Source organism: Pelodiscus sinensis, chromosome 1 (genome assembly GCF_049634645.1).
Source record: "Pelodiscus sinensis isolate JC-2024 chromosome 1, ASM4963464v1, whole genome shotgun sequence".
Lineage (NCBI taxonomy): Eukaryota > Metazoa > Chordata > Testudines > Trionychidae > Pelodiscus > Pelodiscus sinensis.
In genome coordinates this window covers 191,735,459-191,755,932 of record NC_134711.1, presented here as the reverse complement: position 1 = coordinate 191,755,932, position 20,474 = coordinate 191,735,459, and the positions used below count along the sequence as shown (strand labels likewise).

General features: G+C 42.5%; 1 protein-coding gene across 2 annotated transcripts in view; it reads right to left on the bottom strand.

The window, feature by feature from the left end:
• The window catches only part of PDXK (pyridoxal kinase), a 79,664-nt gene that overhangs the window by 11,004 nt on the left and 48,186 nt on the right, over window positions 1-20,474 (bottom strand). For both annotated transcript variants that reach the window (XM_075912532.1, XM_006137930.4), the window contains exons 4-10: window positions 14,138-14,221; window positions 11,315-11,361; window positions 7,589-7,674; window positions 6,638-6,683; window positions 2,478-2,589; window positions 1,321-1,457; window positions 507-573 (exon numbers count right to left, since the gene is read on the bottom strand). In XM_075912532.1, coding sequence (XP_075768647.1) covers window positions 507-573; window positions 1,321-1,457; window positions 2,478-2,589; window positions 6,638-6,683; window positions 7,589-7,674; window positions 11,315-11,361; window positions 14,138-14,221 — 579 coding nt within the window. The remainder of the gene's footprint in view (window positions 1-506; window positions 574-1,320; window positions 1,458-2,477; window positions 2,590-6,637; window positions 6,684-7,588; window positions 7,675-11,314; window positions 11,362-14,137; window positions 14,222-20,474) is intronic.

Below are 20,474 nucleotides of genomic sequence, written 5' to 3'. Positions count from 1 at the left end.
GGTTACTTATGTGTTTCCAGCTGGTGTTTTTAAAATTTTCCTGTAGAAGAGAAGATAGTTTGAAGAAAAATGTCTTCAGATTAGCCTAAGGCATAGGAATTCACCACTCATTAATAGGCGAGGAATCCATCCCGGTCCCAATATACACAAAAAAGGGTCACGGAGGCAACTGTTACACCCCAAAATAGAAAAAGGTGAGGCTCCCTTGTGCATAACGCTCCACATTCTCCTGGAATTTTCCCAGTCTTGTTCTAATAGCAATGCAATCCCACCACAGGTGCAATACTACTGTCAACTGTGGCCAACACATTTTTACTGCTGTCATCTAGACTAGAGTTAGAGTACACTGCTGTAAAAAAATACCAGTGCTAGAACTCCCTAAACTCTGTTTTGTGGATGTAGTCTAATAATAGGCCACCTTTTGTGCTAAAAACAACTTTCCAGAATGTTTGTTCCAATGAGGATGTGAGCAGAGTAAATTCAGGAAGAGGATGTAAAATGATTACCCTTTGCACACTTGATGGTCCTTTGCAGGACATGCTGCATGGCTGATACAGTCTTCTCACATGCCACCTGTAATTAAATATACATATATATTTAGGCTTACCAACATTCCAATCACTCAAGTTAGTAGCAGTGCTTTGGACTACAATGTTCAGAGGCCAATTTGATTGATCTGAAGGGAACTAGAGTCAATGATTTTCCTCAGTTCTATAAGACACATACAAGTTGGCAGCTGGATTTAACACAGTGTGTAAAAAGGCTGTAGAACCCATAATTAAGAGCAAAAGGATCCAAATTAGGGACACAGTTTCCAAAATTAATAACTAAGAAAGAGTCATCATGCAAGACCCACATTCTCATAGTAAGAGCTCATATGTAAAAATCAGTTATGAACCAAGGATAAAACCAAGTATTTATAATTTATAGAGCATCTTTGATTTGGTAGACTCCCCAAATACTTTTACAGACTGTACAGAGAAAGACACCTCATCAGTCATCACTTGAAATGGAATCACCCAAGCAACATTACTGAATAATGAGTGTTTTTAAGCGGCTGGGGGACATGGGAGAAAGGGAACTTTATAGATAACATTTTACATGCTTAAAAATGTCAAGTGGCCTAGCAATGAAGTTTGGTATGGGGAACAGCACACGCTTTTGCAAGAAGTGTTATTCTATATTCTAAATATTCTCTATCCGGCAGTCTATATCTATATTTTGGGCACTAACAATAATAAAATGAAATAAGTCATTTATTAAAGCACTTTGCTGTCCAAAAAAATCCCAAAAATAACAACAAAACACCCTCCGTCATACCTTAAGGTTATTTGGATGTTTGTGTGTCCAGGCCAAGAGCATTGCAGCAAACAAGTCTCCAGTTCCAACAAAATCAGCATCCACTTTAGGAGACTCCATTCGAATTCTCTGTATCTCTTTGGTGCCATCTGCTCTAGCTGGAAGACAGACATACAGTTAAACAACAGAACCTCTCCATGCAATTACAATGCTTATTATATTTAAAAGGCAATTGTTACTGTAGTGCTTGACACTAAGTTAGCAGGTTTTTAAGAGGATCTTGAAAAATCTGATACAATACACCAGCTCTATCAAACTACGTTTTTCTTCAAACTTTGCTGATTAGGGAGCCATACTCACAGCGTGACTGCTACACAAATTTGGAACAGGTAGCTAACACTATCATCTTTCATATCAGAGTACAAGCCATTGCACGCACAGGTCCGAGCATGTATTTCTCCATCCTGAACTACTGGCAGCTGGCCAGCAAGTATGGTGAATCTGGAAGCTGCTCAAACCAAGATGAAGCATCATGTGCTGGAACACTCAGTATCTCTAGGTTTCACCTCAGTTTTAAAAATAAGGCCAGCCACAGGCCACAACAGAGAACATGCGCCCCTGTACCTAACCTATGATTACCACAACATTAATGAAAAAAACAGCTTATGGTACATTTAGTGAACTAGAATTTTTAGGTGTCAGCAAAACACTAGCTCTGGATCAGGTCTGCATTCCAACTGGTTTCTTTTGGCAGCCCGGCTTGCAATCTCTACATTTACATCCCATAGGGACAGCAGAAAATGGGATTATTCACCATCTTGCGCAACAGCACTTCTTTAACATGAGACCAGTCAGTGCCAATTTGCTGAACACAGACAGTGCTTAGTGCTATCAGAAGGCTTGGGAGATATGGTGAGAAAAAATGGTTTAGGAAAGAGACAAATTATTCCTGCGCTGGTTGTTTACAATCCATTTTGTCAAGAGGACAGTGTGATTTTTCTTCTTCACTGACAAGCATCTTAAGTTTCCATCTTCCCACCCCTCACCACTGCAGGCATCAGAATCTATAGGATTGAGCTGTTCCCATGTACTCCAGGCTGTTTTGATAGAATGATTTATTTTTAAAGCAACAGAAACAAATGGAGACAGCTGTTCAATAAAACAAGACCACGACTTACTTTTCTTTTGGCTCCCTAGTGCAATTAGGTAGTCATTTCCTAGAGAAGACTGTAGGTCTGAGCTTGTGATCACCACTGTGTCTGGTCCCATTGCATGAAGCATATCCATTACCTTCCCATGCACAAAAAGACAAAATACCAGTTATGTGTTACTGCTAAATGGTAGCTCCATTAATAATGCTGAAACAGTTCTGTTGAACACTTAAAAACTTCATTGCAACCCTCATAAAAATTAAATTTTCCCTCAAACAATTAATGTAAAATAGTAAGATTAGATTTTAAAGAAATCTAAAATATTAAGTTATATACTTATTAAAATACATCATTACTCTATTTGTATTGTTTTCAGATTCTCTTCCCATACAGCCAATACTGTGAGTTCAACTATAAGACCTCCAAAGAGGGGAGTGAAACCTTATGTAATAAGAAACTTGTAATAATGAGGTATATGGGGAGGGCTCACAAAAAGTGGCATGATTCAAAATCTTATTAGCCAGAGAGGAAGTGAATGCACATTTATGTGTGTGAGCTAGTGTCTTGTAATAGTTAATAGGATTCAAGTAACTTCTCTAGCAATTGAGCTATTGCACTGAACTACAATGACAGAATGGCTTCTATAGCCAGCTTTATAAGAGACAGGGGAAAATAATCATAATAAACAATGTAATGAAACTCAAATAACGGAAAATTATCTGACCTTGTCCTGTAAATCTTCTCTCAATCTCCTTCTCATTTTGGAACCTAGACACTGTATGTTACAAAGGCATATGTGTATCTGCAGATTACGTGCACGTGTCTAACATTTCAGGTTTATTCCATAAACTACACCCCTATGTGTTTCACACCAGAAGCTAAAATCCCTAGCTGTGATTTCACAGTTGGCTGCTGTGGAAGGGATTTTGATTACACAAAGAATGAATGACTTCAGTTCTGGATTTAGCATAAAAGGCAGATAAAAAATAAATTCTCCCAGAAGAAATCCTCTCAGCCTAGCGATGACTCATGAGCAGCTGAATAATAAGAGCTTATTTCTCCAATTTTTATTCGGTATTGACATCCTTTTTTGTCTGAGCTTCAAAGAAATTTTCAGTCGTCAAACTTCCTCACACACACAAAGTTGGTTAAAAAACCAACAGTAACCTCACCAACTACTGGCTGCGCAATGCGTTTATGAGGTAATGGCAAGACCATTTTCATTCCATATTAAATGTTTCAGCTCGTACTCTCTCAATGAAAACTTAAATATTAAAAATGAAACACTTGAAAAGCCTCTAAAACAGAGACTTGGCTGTAACCTATAAATAGATGCCCTGTGCAGGAACTAACCAATGGTATGTCTGTTGTTACCAGAGCAGCATATATACTGTTATCTCTCATGGTGCGCAAGAATTCAGAGATCATGGAATAGTAGTTCCGAGAACAGGTTTCTTATAAATGGTCTTTTAAAATGAGAAAGCAAGAGGATGGTATCTCTGGCAGAGCAGTTTCTAATAGAACCCTCTTCATTATTTTCCATATAGCATCAGTTGTCTTGCACAACATGCTTGATTCCATAGCTGCGTAACAAGGCGTAGCACATGGTTGCTGGTTGCATAGGTAATAGAAGGAAGACGTTTCTGTTTTTGAGAAGTGAACACTTGGCTTCAGGTCAGACCTTGACAGCAAAGGATATTTCAACAATGCAGACTCAGCAGAGTTAAAAATTCAGGTTGATGTTCCAGTGCAGAGGAGAGCTAAGCTATGCCCATCCATAGTGAATATCAGGCTCAAGTACAGTTATTCCGAGGCAGGTCTAAGACTTGGGCATAATTTATTCACCCCTACAGTGACACCACACCATGTATAATTGTGACAGGATTATACAGTCCTGCAATTGCTCTTGCTATTAGAGCTACCTAGAGAACATTAATTCCATTTGAGAAAAAAGTTTCAAGGTTTCAAAAACTGTTTTCATTCAGCCTTCAAGCCTTGGGGGAAAAACAAATCATGAAGGACATTTCCTTCTCCTCCCTATACCCCATCCTCACGTCCAGAATAGCTAACTGCCACATGGTTAGGGCACTCACTTGGCATGAGACCCCCAAGTTCAAGTCCCTGCCAGATATGAAGCAGTGTAACCTAAACACAAAAGTGCATTGCGGGGTGGGGAATGTCTCTCTCTCTCTCCCCTCCCACCAACCTGAGAAATCTTCCTACCTAAAATTTTCATAAAAATAGAAACATTTCAGTGAAAAATGTGTTTTGCTTCATCAGCATTTTCTAGGCAGGGGAGACGGGAAGCCTACAGGAAACTAATTTTCAAAAGGGTTAAATACATTCATCACCATGCTGTTTCCTCCCTGTCTGAGACTTAATTGATTTTGAAAGGTTGTTACCAGCAAATAATGGTGAAAATCCAGCACTCACACTGTTTGGCAGAGAATTTATTTGTAAAATTGTTACTAAGTAGCGTATTATCACAATTCTTGTGTGGGACGGGTACATACAAACTTTAAGCTAGTGGCTTGTAAGTGTAATTTGCAGAACAAGAGGATTTAACCCTATACAAGGGCAAATCCTTACTATACAATAGGATGTTTGTGAAACCTCCAGGTTGTCACATTGACTGATCATGATGCTACCTGTCACAGGAAAAGGTTCTGGCTCTTCTGTGCCAGTTACTGGGAAATACTGGAAGACCATAACTGGTTGGTGGTCCTCTGCACTACTGCACCCCAAGCCTCATCCTGTTGCCCAGCTCTCTGGATAGCAAGATGCCCATCCTCTCTAAAAGTAAGTTTTAAAAAGTGAAGAACCTTCAGTCACAACTGCCTACAGCAGAAAAGGACTCAGAGCCCAACCCTTCTTGCACACAGTTTCCTCAGTGCTGTTCCCTGCAGCACCACAGAGCTTGCTGGTACATTTGTCTTCTCTAGCAAGCCCTGTGGCAGAGTGAAAGCTAGCCATGGTAGGCCTTGCAATGCTGCTATGACAGTGGTCTCATGCTGGCAGCAGGGGGAGCTACTAACACACCACACTGATTGACAGTGTTCGTTAATAATGTCTGGTGGTTCCTTAATCCCCCACCCCATCCTTACAGCTCACTGGCATTAAGTGCCTGATGCTCTATGTAACATCACTCTTTTTGTAAGTCTTTCTTGAAAGATTCTCCATCATCTAACCAGAACGTTTTCTGTCCATGAAGTGTGGCCTGAGTCACTACCAATTCGCAGAGAAGTTACAGACAAGCACTGATGGGAAGCTTAATAAAGTTTAATAAACTGAAGTGTAATAAAAACAAATGCAAAGTGCTCCACTTAGGAAGGAACAATCAGTTTCACACATACAGAATGGGAAGCAACAGGCTGGGAAGGAGTACGGCAGAAAGAGATCTAGGGGTTATAGTGGACCACAAGTTAAATATGAGTCAGCAGTGTGATGCTGTTGCAAAGAAAGCAAACATGATTCTGGGATGTATTAAGAGGTGTATTGTGAGCAAGACACGAGAAATCATTCTTCTGCTCTACTCCGCGCTGGTTAGGCCTCAGTTGGAGTACTGTGTCCAGTTCTGGGCACCTCATTTCAAGAAAGATGTGGAAAAATTGGAGAGGGTACAGAGAAGAGCAACGAGAATGATTAAAGGTCAGAGAACATGACCTATGAGGGAAGGCTGAAGGAATTGGGTTTGTTTAGTTTAGAAAAGAGAAGATTGAGGGGGGACATGATAGCAGTTTTCAGATATCTAAAAGGGTGTCATAAGGAGGAGGGAGAAAACTTGTTCATCTTGGCCTCTGAGGATAGAACAAGAAGCAATGAGCTTAAACTGCAGCAAGGGAGGTTTAGGTTGGACATTAGGAAAAAGTTCCTAACTGTCAGGGTGGTCAAACACTGGAATAAATTGCCCAGGGAGGTTGTGGAATCCCCATCTCTGGAGATATTTAAGAGTAGGTTAGATAAATGTCTATCAGGGATGGTCTAGACAGTATTTGGTCCTGCCATGAGGGCAGGGGACTGGACTCTATGACCTCTCGAGGTCCCTTCCAGTCCTAGTATTCTATGATTCTATGAGTATTCTATGATACACAAGCTTTAAGGACACAAATTATGAACTCCAGAATTGCCAACAGACGTCTGGCTGGGTGGGCGGGCAGGCACACGCACACGCACACACACACCCCTACCTCTAAAGCTTCTTTTTCTGTGTGAATCTTTCTGCCAGTGAGCAACCTAGGAGTCAAGGAAGAAGATTAAAAATCACATACACTACGGGCAATCACTATCAGTTTTGCCCTCCAGGATTAAGTCTCTCCATATATGGTATTTTGTTTACAAGAGGGCCTGAGCAAACCATTAGCTGTAAGTAGCATAAAGTTCCAGACTGTCTTTCAATGTCTTTGCATACAACAGATAGAAATTTCTTATCTTATTGTCAAATGATTAAAATTTAAAACACTTGGTATGTGAAACTAATAGGTAATTTAAGTCATGTTGCCAAAAGTTATCTGTTTTATGAATACCACCACTTCACAATTGGTTTTTACATCTCCCATTATGAACTGAAGCCATAGAACTACCTCAATAAAAGAGGCAATACCATGATACATCATGGAGATTTAAGCTGACCGGGCAGCTCAACCTACAGAGTAGAATAGGATCATGAGGCACTGCAATGGTATTTCCAAAGCAAACGACTTAAATTTTGATCCAAACTATTTAAAACAAAGCAAAACTTGAACACCCCCCCCCCCCCAACCCTGGATTTTTGCATAGGGGAAGTGCTGGGGGGGGGGGGGGGGCGCAGAAGGGGAGGGGAGGAGGAGAAATATTTTCCAACCAGCTCCAGATATGACTTTTGGACACAATCAAAAGTAACTATATCATTTGGATGTTTAAGAAAACAGGATATTTTTGAGCAGTTATTATTTTAAAAGGTAAAGTACAAATAAATCGCTTGTTGAAACAAATCAGTAAATCTTGGAGATTTACTGGAGAACCATTTACAAAAAAAGTCAGTAACAAGATTCATAAACACACAAAAGCCAATTAACTGAGTATAGTGGAAAGAAGGGAGTTCAAATATTTCTACTTTTAAACCCCAGATTTACTAAGCATTAAGAGAAACGAATACTTACTCAGCTTCAAACTGATTAGGAGTTATTATATCTGCCACAGGTACAATTTTGTCCCTGTAGACTGGAAGAAGATCCTTGGGCACATACTGAAAAAGAAAAGGAAAATTATAATTTCTGAGAGAGTTCATTATTCTGGCAGTCACAGGGATAAATTTCCTTCATCTAAATTTGATTTCCATACGTTAACATACATTCTATAGTCCAGAGAACTACTCCATTTTCAACCTGGAGGAACATTTAGAAGCTAAAGCAATAAATGAATCGGAGTTATAGTCTCTTCCCAGGTTTGCAACTGATTTGTTATGCCACCATGGAAGAATCATGTAACCTCTCCATGTCTCAGTTTCTCATCTCTGTTAAATAAGGAATTACTAGCCATCCCAGATGGAGGTTTTAAGAATAGCTTCATTACTGGGGGCTGGGCAGGTATAGCAAAGGTTCCTGACTTAAAACAATTTTTAAAAAAAAGTTAGTTACAACGGCTACTTTTTATCTTGTACAGTCATAGAAATCATAGAATATTAGAACTGGACAGGACCTTGAGAGATCATTAAGTCCAGTCCTCTGTAAGGATGTTAAATTTAGATTAATCAGCTAATCGAATAGTCAATGTAATTGACTAGCCAACTAATCGTCAATTAGTCAATAAGGGCAACTCCACCTTTGAAATATAGCAAGAGCCCTGCCAGCTTTTGCTACATTTCAAATGCGGAAGTGCCACAGGGAGCACTGGGCCAGTGGGAGACTGCTCAAATCCCCCACTGGCCCTGTGCTCCTCATGCAGGCCTTGCTTTTGAAATGTACGAGATCCTCCTCCAGGATTCTTGTACATTTCAAAAGCAGGAAGCATGGGGCCAGCAGGGGACTGCTTGAATCGCCTGCTCAGCCCTTGCTCCTCAGTGCTTTGCTTTTGAAATGTAGCAAGAGACCGACCTTTGCTACATTTCAAAGACGGAAGTGCCGCCAGTTCCCCACTGCGCTCCTGTCTCTCCCACCTCCCCGAGACAGTGCTGGAGGGAACCAGCTTTTACGCTGGCTTACTCCAACACTGGCTCCTGCTCCCCTTCCCTCCCTCCTCCTCTCCCCCCTGCTGCCTCTCTCTGATAGAGGCAGAAAGGGGTGGGGAAAGCGACCAGTCGAGTTGACTCGTCACTTACATCCCTAGTCCCCTGCCCTCATGGCAGGACCAAGCACCGTCTAGACCAGCCCTGACAGATGTCTATCCAACCTGCTCTTAAATATCTCCAGTGATTCTAGCTTCCCTAGGCAATGTATTCCAGTATTTAACCACCTTGACAGTTAGGAAGTTTTTCCTAATGTCCAACCTAAACCTCCCTTGCTGCAATTTGAGCCCATTGCTTCTGCCCAAAGCAGAACAATTTTTCTCTCTGCTCCTTGTAACACCCTTTTAGAGACTTGAAAACTGCTATCATGTCCCCTCTCAGTCTTCTCTGTTCTCAACTGGACAAACCCAATTATTTCAGTCTTCCCTCATAGGTCATGTTCTCCAGACCTGTAATCATTTTTGTTGCTCTTCTCTGGACCTTCACCAATTTATTCACAACTTTCTTGAAATGTGGTGCCCAGAACTGGACACAATTCTTCAACTGAGGCCTATCAGTGCAGAGTAGAGCGGAAGAATGACTTCTCGTGTCTTGCTCACAACATTCCTGTTAAAGCATCCCAGAATCATGTTTGCTTTTTTTTTTGCAACAGTGTCACATTGCTGATTCTCATTTAGCTTGTGGTCCACTATGACCCCTAGATCCATTTCTCCAGTTTGTCCAGATCATTTTGAATTATGACTCTATCCTTCCCAGCACTCGCAACCTCTCCTACCTCTCTGCAAACTTTATAAGAATACTCTCTATGCCATCATCTAAATCATTGATGAAAATATTGAATAGAACTGGTCCCAAAACAGACCCGTGCAGAACCCCACTTTTTATGCCCAGAATGACTGAGCCATTAACTACGACTCTGAGAACGGTTATCCAGCCAGTTATGCACCCACCTTATAGTAGCCTCATCTAGGTTGTATTTCCCTAGTTTATTGATAAGAAGGCCCATATGAGACCCTATCAAATGCTTTAGTAAAGTCAAGGTTTACCATGTCCACCACTTCTCTTATCCATAAGACTTGTTATCCTATCAAAGAAAGCTATTGGAATGGTTTGAGATGATTTGTTCTTTACAAATCCATGCTGTCTGTTACCTATCACCTTATCTTCCAGATGCTTGCAGATAAATTCCTTAATTACTTGCTCCATTCTCTTCCCCGGCACAGAAGTTAAACTGACTGGTCTGTGGTTTCCTGGGTTGTTCTTATTTCCCTTTTTATAGTACAGTGACTATCTTTGAGATGTGCTGTGTACATACATCTTCCAGAGTAGCAGCGGGTGCACCCAATAAACTTGACACAGAGACCTCAGCTTGCCACATACTAATTGTTCCTCTAGACCAAGCCCTAAACATGTCCTGCTCCACAGCACTGGCCGCACACTCATCTGAAGTGGAATGTGTGTGTGTGCATAACCAGTGCAAGGAAATCTGTTCTGATTTGATAATGAACCCAGCACAAGAGCAGGGATTAACAGAGAACCCTGTTTCACTTCCTTCCACTAACTTGGGACAGTGCTTCCAAGAGCCCCATTTGCACCAGCTGGCAGCAGGATGACGCTAGGCTGGAAGCATCAGGAGAGACTGACGCCTGACTGGGGCGTTTCTGGGTCTCCCATTCCTTCACTTGGAAGGCGAGTCAGCATCAAAACCCAGCAAACTTCTGTTGTTTTGTTTTATTTTTGTCAATAGGGCCCTGTGGGGTGCTGGGTCCACTCATTTGAATCCAGTAGCAGGACCAGGCCCCAAGAATGATGCATATGTAAAGAAATTGTGGAATGAGTCTTTAAAAAAAAAAAAATTCTGTGAAATATGAAGGGGAGAAGTTAATCAATCAAATGTTTTGGGTTTGTAATTTTTGAATAATACACAATCTCTTTAAATAAATGGCCATTCCTACTTCTGCACCATAACTGGAACAAACATATTAAAACAAAATAATTCTTGCTACCCCCACACAGCTGTCTAAAATGCCACTACTCATTTTTTTTGTGGGGGGATGGGGAGAGGGGAGGAGCAACTGTCTAAGAGACTAAAGTCTTCACCTAAAAAGTGCTGATATTCTCCTCTCCCTTCACCTGTGTTCCCATTCTCAACATCTTAACAGCAGCACCACCAGAAATTTGTTGGGGAACAGTTTAACTTGCCCAGGCACTCACCAATGGATCTAAAAGTGACTATACTATTGCAGAGCAATTTAAAAAAACAGCTGTAGAGAGAAGCTGAAGAATTTGGTTTCATTCACAAGTCTGACACCTGCAATCAAGGTCTGAATAAAGACTTTACCTGGATGGGCTGTTACATTCCACATCCTAATGACATAAAAAGCCAAGCACCGGGTACTTACAGCCCACTATTGCCTCATTTAACATAGACACTCTAACTGACAGTATTTTTCCCTATTTTTCTTCCTTCTTCGCTCTCCATCACCTCTCTTTCTCTGCTATTTTTTTGTACCCTGGACCTCTAACTCAATTAATCTGAAGAAGTGAGTTGCACCCACGAAAGCTCATGATACCACTGACATGTTTTGTTAGTCTCTAAGATGCTGTGGAACTATTTGTTGTTTTTAAAATCTAAATATAGTTCAAGTAGAAGATTACCAACCATAGAGCCTTCTCCATCCCATTTGTCACCCATCACTGGATCACAAACTGCAACAGAAAAATAAAACCAACCTTAGAAAGAAAGGACCACCACATAGTCCCTGTGATGATATACACTTATACCCAACAGTAGCAAACATGTTACAACTTTGTATTTTATACACTTGTCTCATTTGAAGCACTCTTGCAGTACATTGGAGCTGGAGTTTGCCATCTATGAAGGGTAAGAGGTGTGGTACAAACAGGAGTCATAGCAATGATAATCAACTTGTGGCCCATCACAGTTCTTGTTTACTGTTGCCCAGGCTTAGGGTTTCCAGATTCTACTGGTTTCTGTCCATGTAGTTTTTCCCCTACCATTTTACTAAAGTGACACATACAGAAAGCAAGGGCACATGAAGAGAGGTGGGTGCTGACTGCATATAGCATTGACTGTCAGAACCATTCACTCCCTCTGCACCCAATCAAAGTGCTGCCAGAGTTCAATCGACATACCCCAAAATTCTAGGTCTGCGAGTGCAATTAGCAAAGCTACCTTATTCCAGGGAGACTCTCTTGGTTACAACAATCTTGCGGCCCATTGAGGTACAGGAGAGTCACTCTGCAGCCCACTCACTAGCCTAGGAGCCTCATTGCTGTGTTAGAGATGCGCTGCTCATGTCCATTCATCTTAAATACGTGTACTCACTACATGCAAGGGTGCTGGAAAATTTTCCCTCAGCAGTATCCATAGGGGTCCGACTCTGCCCTCTGGAGTGGCGTGCATGGGCCACAGTATATAGGGTGCCACTGGCTCCCCCCCACCCTCAGTTCCTTCTTGCTGCAAACTCCAGCAGTGGGGAAGAAAGGCTTGATGTTGAATGGATATAAGCAACATATCTCAAAGCACACTACTTACAGAAACAGATACCTGTATTTCTTCTTCGAGTCCAAGCAGTACCCACAAAGGCAGTAGGCGTTTATGAACATACAGATTGCAGTACAAGTCTGCCAAACTCAGAATCATCCCTGGCCTGGTAAGTGATAGCATAGTGGTTCACGAATATGTACTCATGTCATGACCATGTAACTGCCTTACAGATGTCCTGGATTGGAACATGAACCAGGAAGGCTGCTCAAGAGGCCTGCACCCAGACCAAGAGCGCCCTCACAATTGGCGGTGATAGGACGGCCAGCTCATAACAAGTCTGTATGGAAGAGGCTATCCAATTCAAAATTCTCTGTGTGGACACCAATAGGCTCTTCATCCTCTTAGCTGATGAGATGAAGAGTTGGAATGACTTGTGGAAAGGCATCATCAAGTCCAAATAAAAACACCAGGGCCCTTCTTACATCTGGGACATGCAAGTGCCTCACACTGCTTGTCTTATGAAGCTGAAGGACAGCAGAAAGATACCCTGGCACACGTGGAAAGTAGAGACCACCTTAGGCAGGAAGGCCAAATATGGGCAAAGCAGTACTTTATATGGAAGGCCATTTAAAGCAGTTCCGAGGGTAAGGCATGCGATTCTGAGATCTGCCATCTCAAAGTTACTGCCACCAGGAAAGCTACTGTTCCACAAAAGAAGTGGTGGCAAAGAACATGAGACCAAAGTCTGAAAGGGTAGCCCTGTGAGCCCAGAAAGGATCACATAGAGGTCCCACTTTGGAACGGGTGACCAGACTTGATAGAAAAGTGTGGCCTAGCAGCCTGGGCCTGAAGGACTTGCAAATTTCATATTTATCTGTGATGTGTCCTTCTCCCAAGCACCGTAAATACCTATTGTGTGGATTGCTAATGGGCATGGTTCTCCCGCAGCGATCACTTGGCTTAAAGCCTAGGCACCGGGGCATGTCTCATTAGAGGCCAAGTCCCAACACGGGACCTAACATGTCTCTAAGTTCTATGGCGGACAAATAGAAGGAAACTTAACTATGAAACAAACCTAGAATAAACCAAGTCCAACAAGAAGCATGAACTGCAGCAGCACAGTTCTCAGCAGCAAGACAGAACTGAGGGTGGAGGGAGCCAGCAATGCTCTGTATATCGCGGCATATGTGCATCACTCCAGAGGGCATCACAGCTGGTCCCCTATGGATACTGCTGAGGGAAAAACTTCCAGCACCAGAACATGTGGTGAGCACACACCTAAGCTGAATTCACAAGCAAGCACTTGAAGAAAAGTTCTCTCTGGCAGAGGGCAGGACAAAAGAGAGTAGGTTTAAACTACAGCGTAGCAGATTTAGATTAAGTCTCATGGGCAAGGAACTGGATAACTTCAGGGACAGGTAATGGGAAACACAGGCTTTTGATCTGAGATAGCTGGCCAAGCTCAAATCAGCTATGGGCAGCTGAACATTACTGTCTTCTGCTAGCCCTTGTGTAATCTCAAAGACAGGTCCAGAAGTAAATGGTCCTTTCAGAGATAAACAGGCTAGGATGCTACCCTGTAGGATGTAAGTGATACAGGGTAACGTGGAAAAGTCTGTATCTGAGGATCAAGAGAAGACATCAGTTTCCAGTATTATCAGTACTTCTCAGATCTTCATTGCTAAGAAACAAACAGCAGCAGTATTTGCTGGATAGAGAGGATCACTTCCTAAATCACATCTTTCTTTGGCTGGCACAGTGCAAGAAAAGCACCAGTAGGCACAAAAGGAAAAAAAGGAAAAAAAAATCACTATAGCAACATTAGACAGAGTCCAAGAGAGTCTCAGGAAGATCAGAACTGGGCATTGCTATGAAACTCAGAAGAATGTCAGAGCACGGTCTTCATCTGAAGTGATTTCAATATGTGCATAGAAAAAAAAGACTAAAAAGGTTAAAAGCCATTAAGCCTCTTACCATATACCACGTTAGAGTTCTGTTGCTTCAGTTCCTGAACAATATCAACCACCATTGCAAGGAATGATGCATCCCTTGTGTAACCTTTAGGGAAAAAAAGAATTTGTAAGTTCATTTCATATTTTGATTTTAAACAAAAAATGACTCCTCTCTATGCAGAAACCAATGCTGGTCATTTCTTCCCATTCCTGGAAAAAATGTTTACAACTAAAAACATCTTAATATTTTATTCAGGGATACGCACATCTGGAACAATCAAGTTCAACATTTGCTAAGTCACCAATTAAGCCTGAAAAGAAAAACAAGTCTCGGGAATGACACAATACCTGGTCTAAAATGCTCAGAAATCAAACACTTTGCTTAAAAAGAAAACATATCTGCTTTTGTCCAAAACACCAGTTTGAAGGGTTCATAATATAAAGGAGCATTGTTCAATATGCAACAAATATGAGAGGGAAATATAAAGTTAACATTTCATTAGCATTTCAGAGACTTATGCTGGAGGCAGCCTTCTAAGGGTAGGCTATTGGCATTCTCAAACAGAAAAAAAACCTGAAATCTGGGTAGGTCTACATTGCAGTTACAGGGTATTATTACAGATCATGTACACAAACCCAACCCAGCTTTAATCTAGCTAGCTTGGAGATTGGAGCAGTGAAGCCATGGCAGTGCAGGTTCACCTGGAACCCTGGGTAATTACTTGCCTGGATGGCTCGCTCAAGACATTCAAGTAATTCAGCAATACCATGCTTCCATAGCTTCATTGCTCCAGTACCCGAGCTAGCTTGCATATGTTTCCACACGATGCATTCACACACCATGACTGCATGGTATAGGAATCACATTCCCCATATCTAGTCTGTTTGGATAAAGGCTAGCCCATCATAAAAAGCATTCATATTCTATCTTAACTTTTCTTCAGATATTTAATACTAAAGCAAGCTGGAAATTGACTTCATTTCATCTCACTGGGCTCTCTTACCACTACTATCACGAGTGCTAGGGCTCTTTAGCAAGATAGTATCCTCCAGCTTGTGACTAAGAAATGCCAACTGTAATTAAAAACTTAAATACATTTCAGAGTTTTCATTTATTCATAGAAATACTTCTTTCTTAAAAGCAGAGAAAAATGGGTGTAGTTTCCACATTCATCAAATTCAGTTTACGTCAGCAAAGGGGCACTGGTGTCAGAGGGCAGACCTGGATTTGTAACGAGCAGCCATCATAGGCCACTCTATGGAGATTACGCTAATAACTATTCACCTTCTCAAAGAGCTAGTAAATTAGTGACACAAATATCTCAAGCAGGCCACAAAACTGGGGCTAGTTTTTCCCCTAAGGCGCCTCTTGTTAAAGTAAAGTAACTTTGACAAGATCTGGGAATACCCTTGATTAAAGGCAAACATAACAATATTCAGGTTCACACGGCAAATATAATGCTAGTTCTCTCCATGTAACCCAGCAAATGAAGGATTTGAGAGTTAGAGCCATCTGCCCCCAAACTGACTTCATTTCACTGTTTAGTTTAATAGCAGGTATGCAGGGCCAGCGCGAGCCATTCCTGCGCCCTGGGGAGTGGGCGTGCTACGCATGCGCAGCTCCGCCCCCAGGTGCACAGCACATGGGCGGCCCCACCCCCCGGCACGCTGCCCCCCTTAGAGCTGCCATCAGGCGCACCAGGCAGCTGCCCAGCTAGCCTTCCCCTTAATCTGGCCCTACAGGTATGATCCAGAAAACTCTTTTGTGCCAACTATTAGAGGGCAGAGCAGGACAGAGTGTTAACAGGGATTTGTGGTTCAAGAATGTGCACATTAAGGGTACGTCTACATAGGAGGGCTACAGTCGAATTAAGCTACACAACTTCAGCTACATCAATTGCCATAGCTGAAGTCGAAATAGCTTAATTTGGCTTGTGGCTCTGTTTACAAAGCAGGAAGTCAAAGGAAGAACGCTCTTCCTTCGACTTCCCTTACTCATTGTGAAATGAGGGTTACCATGAGTCAGAGTAAGAAGTCCTCCAACTCGACATTATTTCAAAATAATGGTTTGTAGAGTAGATATGCTCTTTGTTATTTAGGAATGTCAGTTATTCCAAAATAACACTGCTATGTAGATACAGCCTAAGATTACCAAAAGGTGGTATGCAAGGTCATACTAACCACTAGTCATTATCATTGCAAAACATGTGGATGGATAATGTTTAAGAAATTATGCATGTGTACTGAAAATTATATTAAGGCCTGTGAGTTGAGGTAGCTCACCAGGTGATAAATAAGATTCTCTCACTGGTATGTTCAGTAAAGCCTGAAAACTGTCCTTGACTTATACTAAAAATATATGGGAAGAGGTGGGGGGGAGAGGCAACTGCTCTGTCCCTGCCACTGCTCCTGAAGCAAGGCTTAACTACTACTATGCCAGGCCCCCAGAGAGGGGGAGGGAGGGGAAGAGTGACGTAATCCCAGTCGCTGCTCCAGCTGGCCACCGGTCAGCTGCTCTGGCAGCCTCCAGGCTCACAAGGGCTCCACCCTCCCCCAGAAGAAGTAACAGAGGTCCCAGAAAGTGACAGAATCCATACGTCCAGGACAGAATCATAACCTTAGAGAAAACGTGCACCTGTCAGCTATGAGGGAAGAAACTCCTATCTTTGGTCATGTGTGTATTGTCTGCTTCACAATGGAGGACTATTTGCATTACTGAGCCTGACTCATTGAGAGATTGTGAAGTCAGGAGAAATAAAAGCTACAGGGGGAAAAACATAGCAAGGAGGATCCTGTTTACAAGTAAAGACACAGATTTTTTTTTTTGGTGTGTGGGGGGGGGGGGGGAGAAAAACTGAGATAAATCCAGGAGCTTTTACTGAGGAAATGCACTATTATTGTGTGCTGCCTTATGAAAGGAGGGTCACAGTCAATATGGTTGGAAAATGCTATAGATTTTCAGAGAGCTAAGCTTCATAACACAAGGAAGTCTAGGCTTTAGAACACAAGTTATAATCTTATTTTACTTGTAATAATGTGAAAGCCAGTACCCGGGTCTTGCTACTTCTTGAATCTCCTAGCATTTATTTAAATTAAACTTTACATTTAAAAAAACCTTTTACTTTACTTTACTACAGTCATATCTCAGTGTGGTGTGTGCAGCAGAGCAGTGAATGGAGACAGAGCTGGTACGCTGGACTGTACTGCTTCTCTGAGAGCTGCAAATACCACAAGTGTTCAGTGACCAGGGGCATGGTCATGCCAAGAATGTGCTCAAAGGTTGGAGAGTGCCTGAAGGTAGTGTTTGTCTTACCCAAGGCCAATGGAGTTGGGAAGCTAACCCTTAGACACAGAAAAGGCTTCCTCATGCTAAAGGCAGGTGGTAGCAAGGTACCCCACAACCCTGGGTACCCCTCCAAGTGCCACAGCATGTTACTGCTAAAGATCGTAGAACACCACTGTGCTGGATAACCTAGTAACATCCAATTCCTTCTTTGTGGGTAGCTGCCCTGGAAGATAAAAGGCTGATTTCCATGCTCAGCCCAGAGTAGCATTAGAACCCAACACTGAAACAGGGGCTCTATTTCAGAAGACATTAAACTCATGTTCCTCTTCTGTCCATTTCTTTTGGGTTTTTTTTTAAAAGGGAATTGAGGATTCCATGCACAGCTGGGAAAACAAACAAATCCCACAACCCACAGGTCAAAACCAGTCACAAAAATTTGAAGTAGTTTCCAAGAAAGCTAGTTTAGAACATTTCTCCTATTTTTGACTGAAATGTTTCAGTTTTGAAAATATGATTTTTCTTTTTCCTTCTTACTCTTCCACATTTTGCCGCTGAAACCCACTCTTGGGAGAGTGACAGGAAAACTAAAAACTTTTCATGTTTTGCTGAAAAAAGTGAGCATTTTTTTGAAATATCAAAACTTTGCAAAAGTTGTTTTTTAAAAATGGCCAATTTTTCACTACCGTGCTTTTTATTCAAGAATTTTTGACCAGCTCTAACCACATGGCACGCTTTGCAAAAAGCAATGCAGAGGGCTCTTGATCCAGACTTTATTCAACAGAAGACATCCATATGGACCACTTCATTTCTAATTCACACAATAGAGTTGCTCATAGTGAAAAAATAATATAAATATGCAATAATGATTTAGCACTTGGGGGAAGTTAGCATTTTCCAATTAACAAGCTCTCACCTGATCACAAGCAAATATAATGCAGACCACCAGTGGTCCATGTACCAGAATGTGAGTAGCTCTGGAAGAAGATATAAGCCTACAAAGACATGGCCAACATTCCCACTCTGAAAAAAACCAGCTTCTACATGCAGTCCCCGGGTTACGTACAAGATAGGGACTGCAGGTTTGTTCTTAAGTTGAATTTGTATTGTAAGTCGGAACTGGCGTCCAGATTCAGCAGTTGCTGAAACTGACCAGCGGCTGACTACAGGAAGCCTGAGGCAGAGTTGCTCTGCCCTGGGCTTCCTGGAATCAGTCGCTGATCAGTTTCAACAGTGGCTGAATTTGGACGCCTGGGACAGAGCAGCTGGGGTGCTGCCGGGTAGGTCCCCGCAGCACTGCACCTCAGTGCTGTGGGGACCAACCCGGCACCACCCCAGCTGCTCTACCCCAGGTGTCCCCAGCAGACCAGGGAGACGCGGAGCAGCTTTTCTCGCCCCGGAGGACGCGGGCGGCGGGACCGCGGCGCATCTGGGCGTCCCGCCGCTCGCGTCCTCCGGGGCGAGAAAAGCCCTGTTCGTAACTGCGGATCCGACATAAGTCAGATCCGCGTAACTCGGGGACTGCCTGTACTGTCCAAGACTGGGAATGAATACATCAACAAAATACACAGCTACTGCAATTTTTGCATATACACAGCCAGCACTGACAGGGCCAAATGGACTTGATGTAAGCAGGTGCAATCACATTCATTTCAACAGACTTGCACCCCATTTACTCTGAATTTGTCCCCAGGTATCCTAGCTCATCACTCTGTGAAAGTGCAATCTGGAATACAAGAGGCACGGTTACCAATTTTAAAAGCTTTTACATGCTGCAGACACACCTGAAACAAGGAGATGCTTCCAGATTATTTTTCATACATTTTACTGCACATGAAACAATCTTCTGGAAAATCTTGTAATACATTCTGTTTTTCTGGAAAATTGTTCTAGATAGTTGTGGACTGTTCACCCAGGAAAAACAATGTATACATGTACCTCCCAACCAATTGGAACCTGTATACTCTGATATTAATTACTGCATACATCAGTGTCACCTTATTCTGTGTGTTATTTAATACTGCCTTTACCTCGGAGAGCTCCATAAAAATAGGAGGGAAAATAATTCAGCAGAAATGCAATACCCTTCATAGCTCACTGATCCTTATGGGTCATAATTCCAGATTCATACAATTAAAGTCTCCTGTTACCCCAGGCTTTAAAAATACCTCCTTACATATGGAAGTCATGTAATCAATCAATCTGGCAACCAATTTCTGCTTGAATTTTAGAAGCAACGGCTCACTGCTATAAGAAATACAGACAATGACATTTAAAATAGATTTACTGCAGTCAGTGAAGTGGAATGATATTAATAATCCATCCCGATAGAGCAGGAGACTGGATGGGTGTGCAGCTTTTAGTATAGACTGCCTATCTTCTCTTTTAAACCAGTTTATACAAGGGCTCCTTGTCTATGTACATACATACATACATACATACATGAATGCAGGGCCTGGGACTCGTGGCCCAAGTCCTGGGACCACAAAGGGGAGAAAGGGGATGCGCCAGGAAGATGAGCAAGGGGAGCGTGTGCGCACAGGCCGAGAAGGCGGCAGGGAGCCTTAGGTGGGTGCATGCAGCATCGCCACCAGAGACAAGAGGCGAGACCCTGAGCCAGGGATGCGGATGCAGGGGAGGCTGGGGCAGGGGCTAACAGGACAACAGAGGGTGCTGGGAGCACTGGGCATTCAGGGGGCTTCGCACATAGGGACATGGAATGGGAAGCGCTGAAGGGATGTGGGGCAAGGAGGGGGCTCTGGAGATTTGGTGAGGTGCTAGGAGAATGGGGGATATTGGATTTGAAGGAGATGTGGGCAGGGAGAGAAGTCTGGGATTTGCAGAGGATGGAGAGGCACCTAGGGATATCAGGATATGACAGAGGTCTCTCCCTCTCCATATTTTATATATATATGAATGAAAGAGAAAGAGAATGAAAAAGAGAGAGAGAGAGAGAGATTTCCTGTGGGACGACATAGTGACATCACCACGTCATTTGCGTCTGACTGCCTGTCTCTGCTTCTATCCTCAGCCACGTGGCTTCCTCCCTTCCCCCTCCTGTGCACGCCCCCTTACT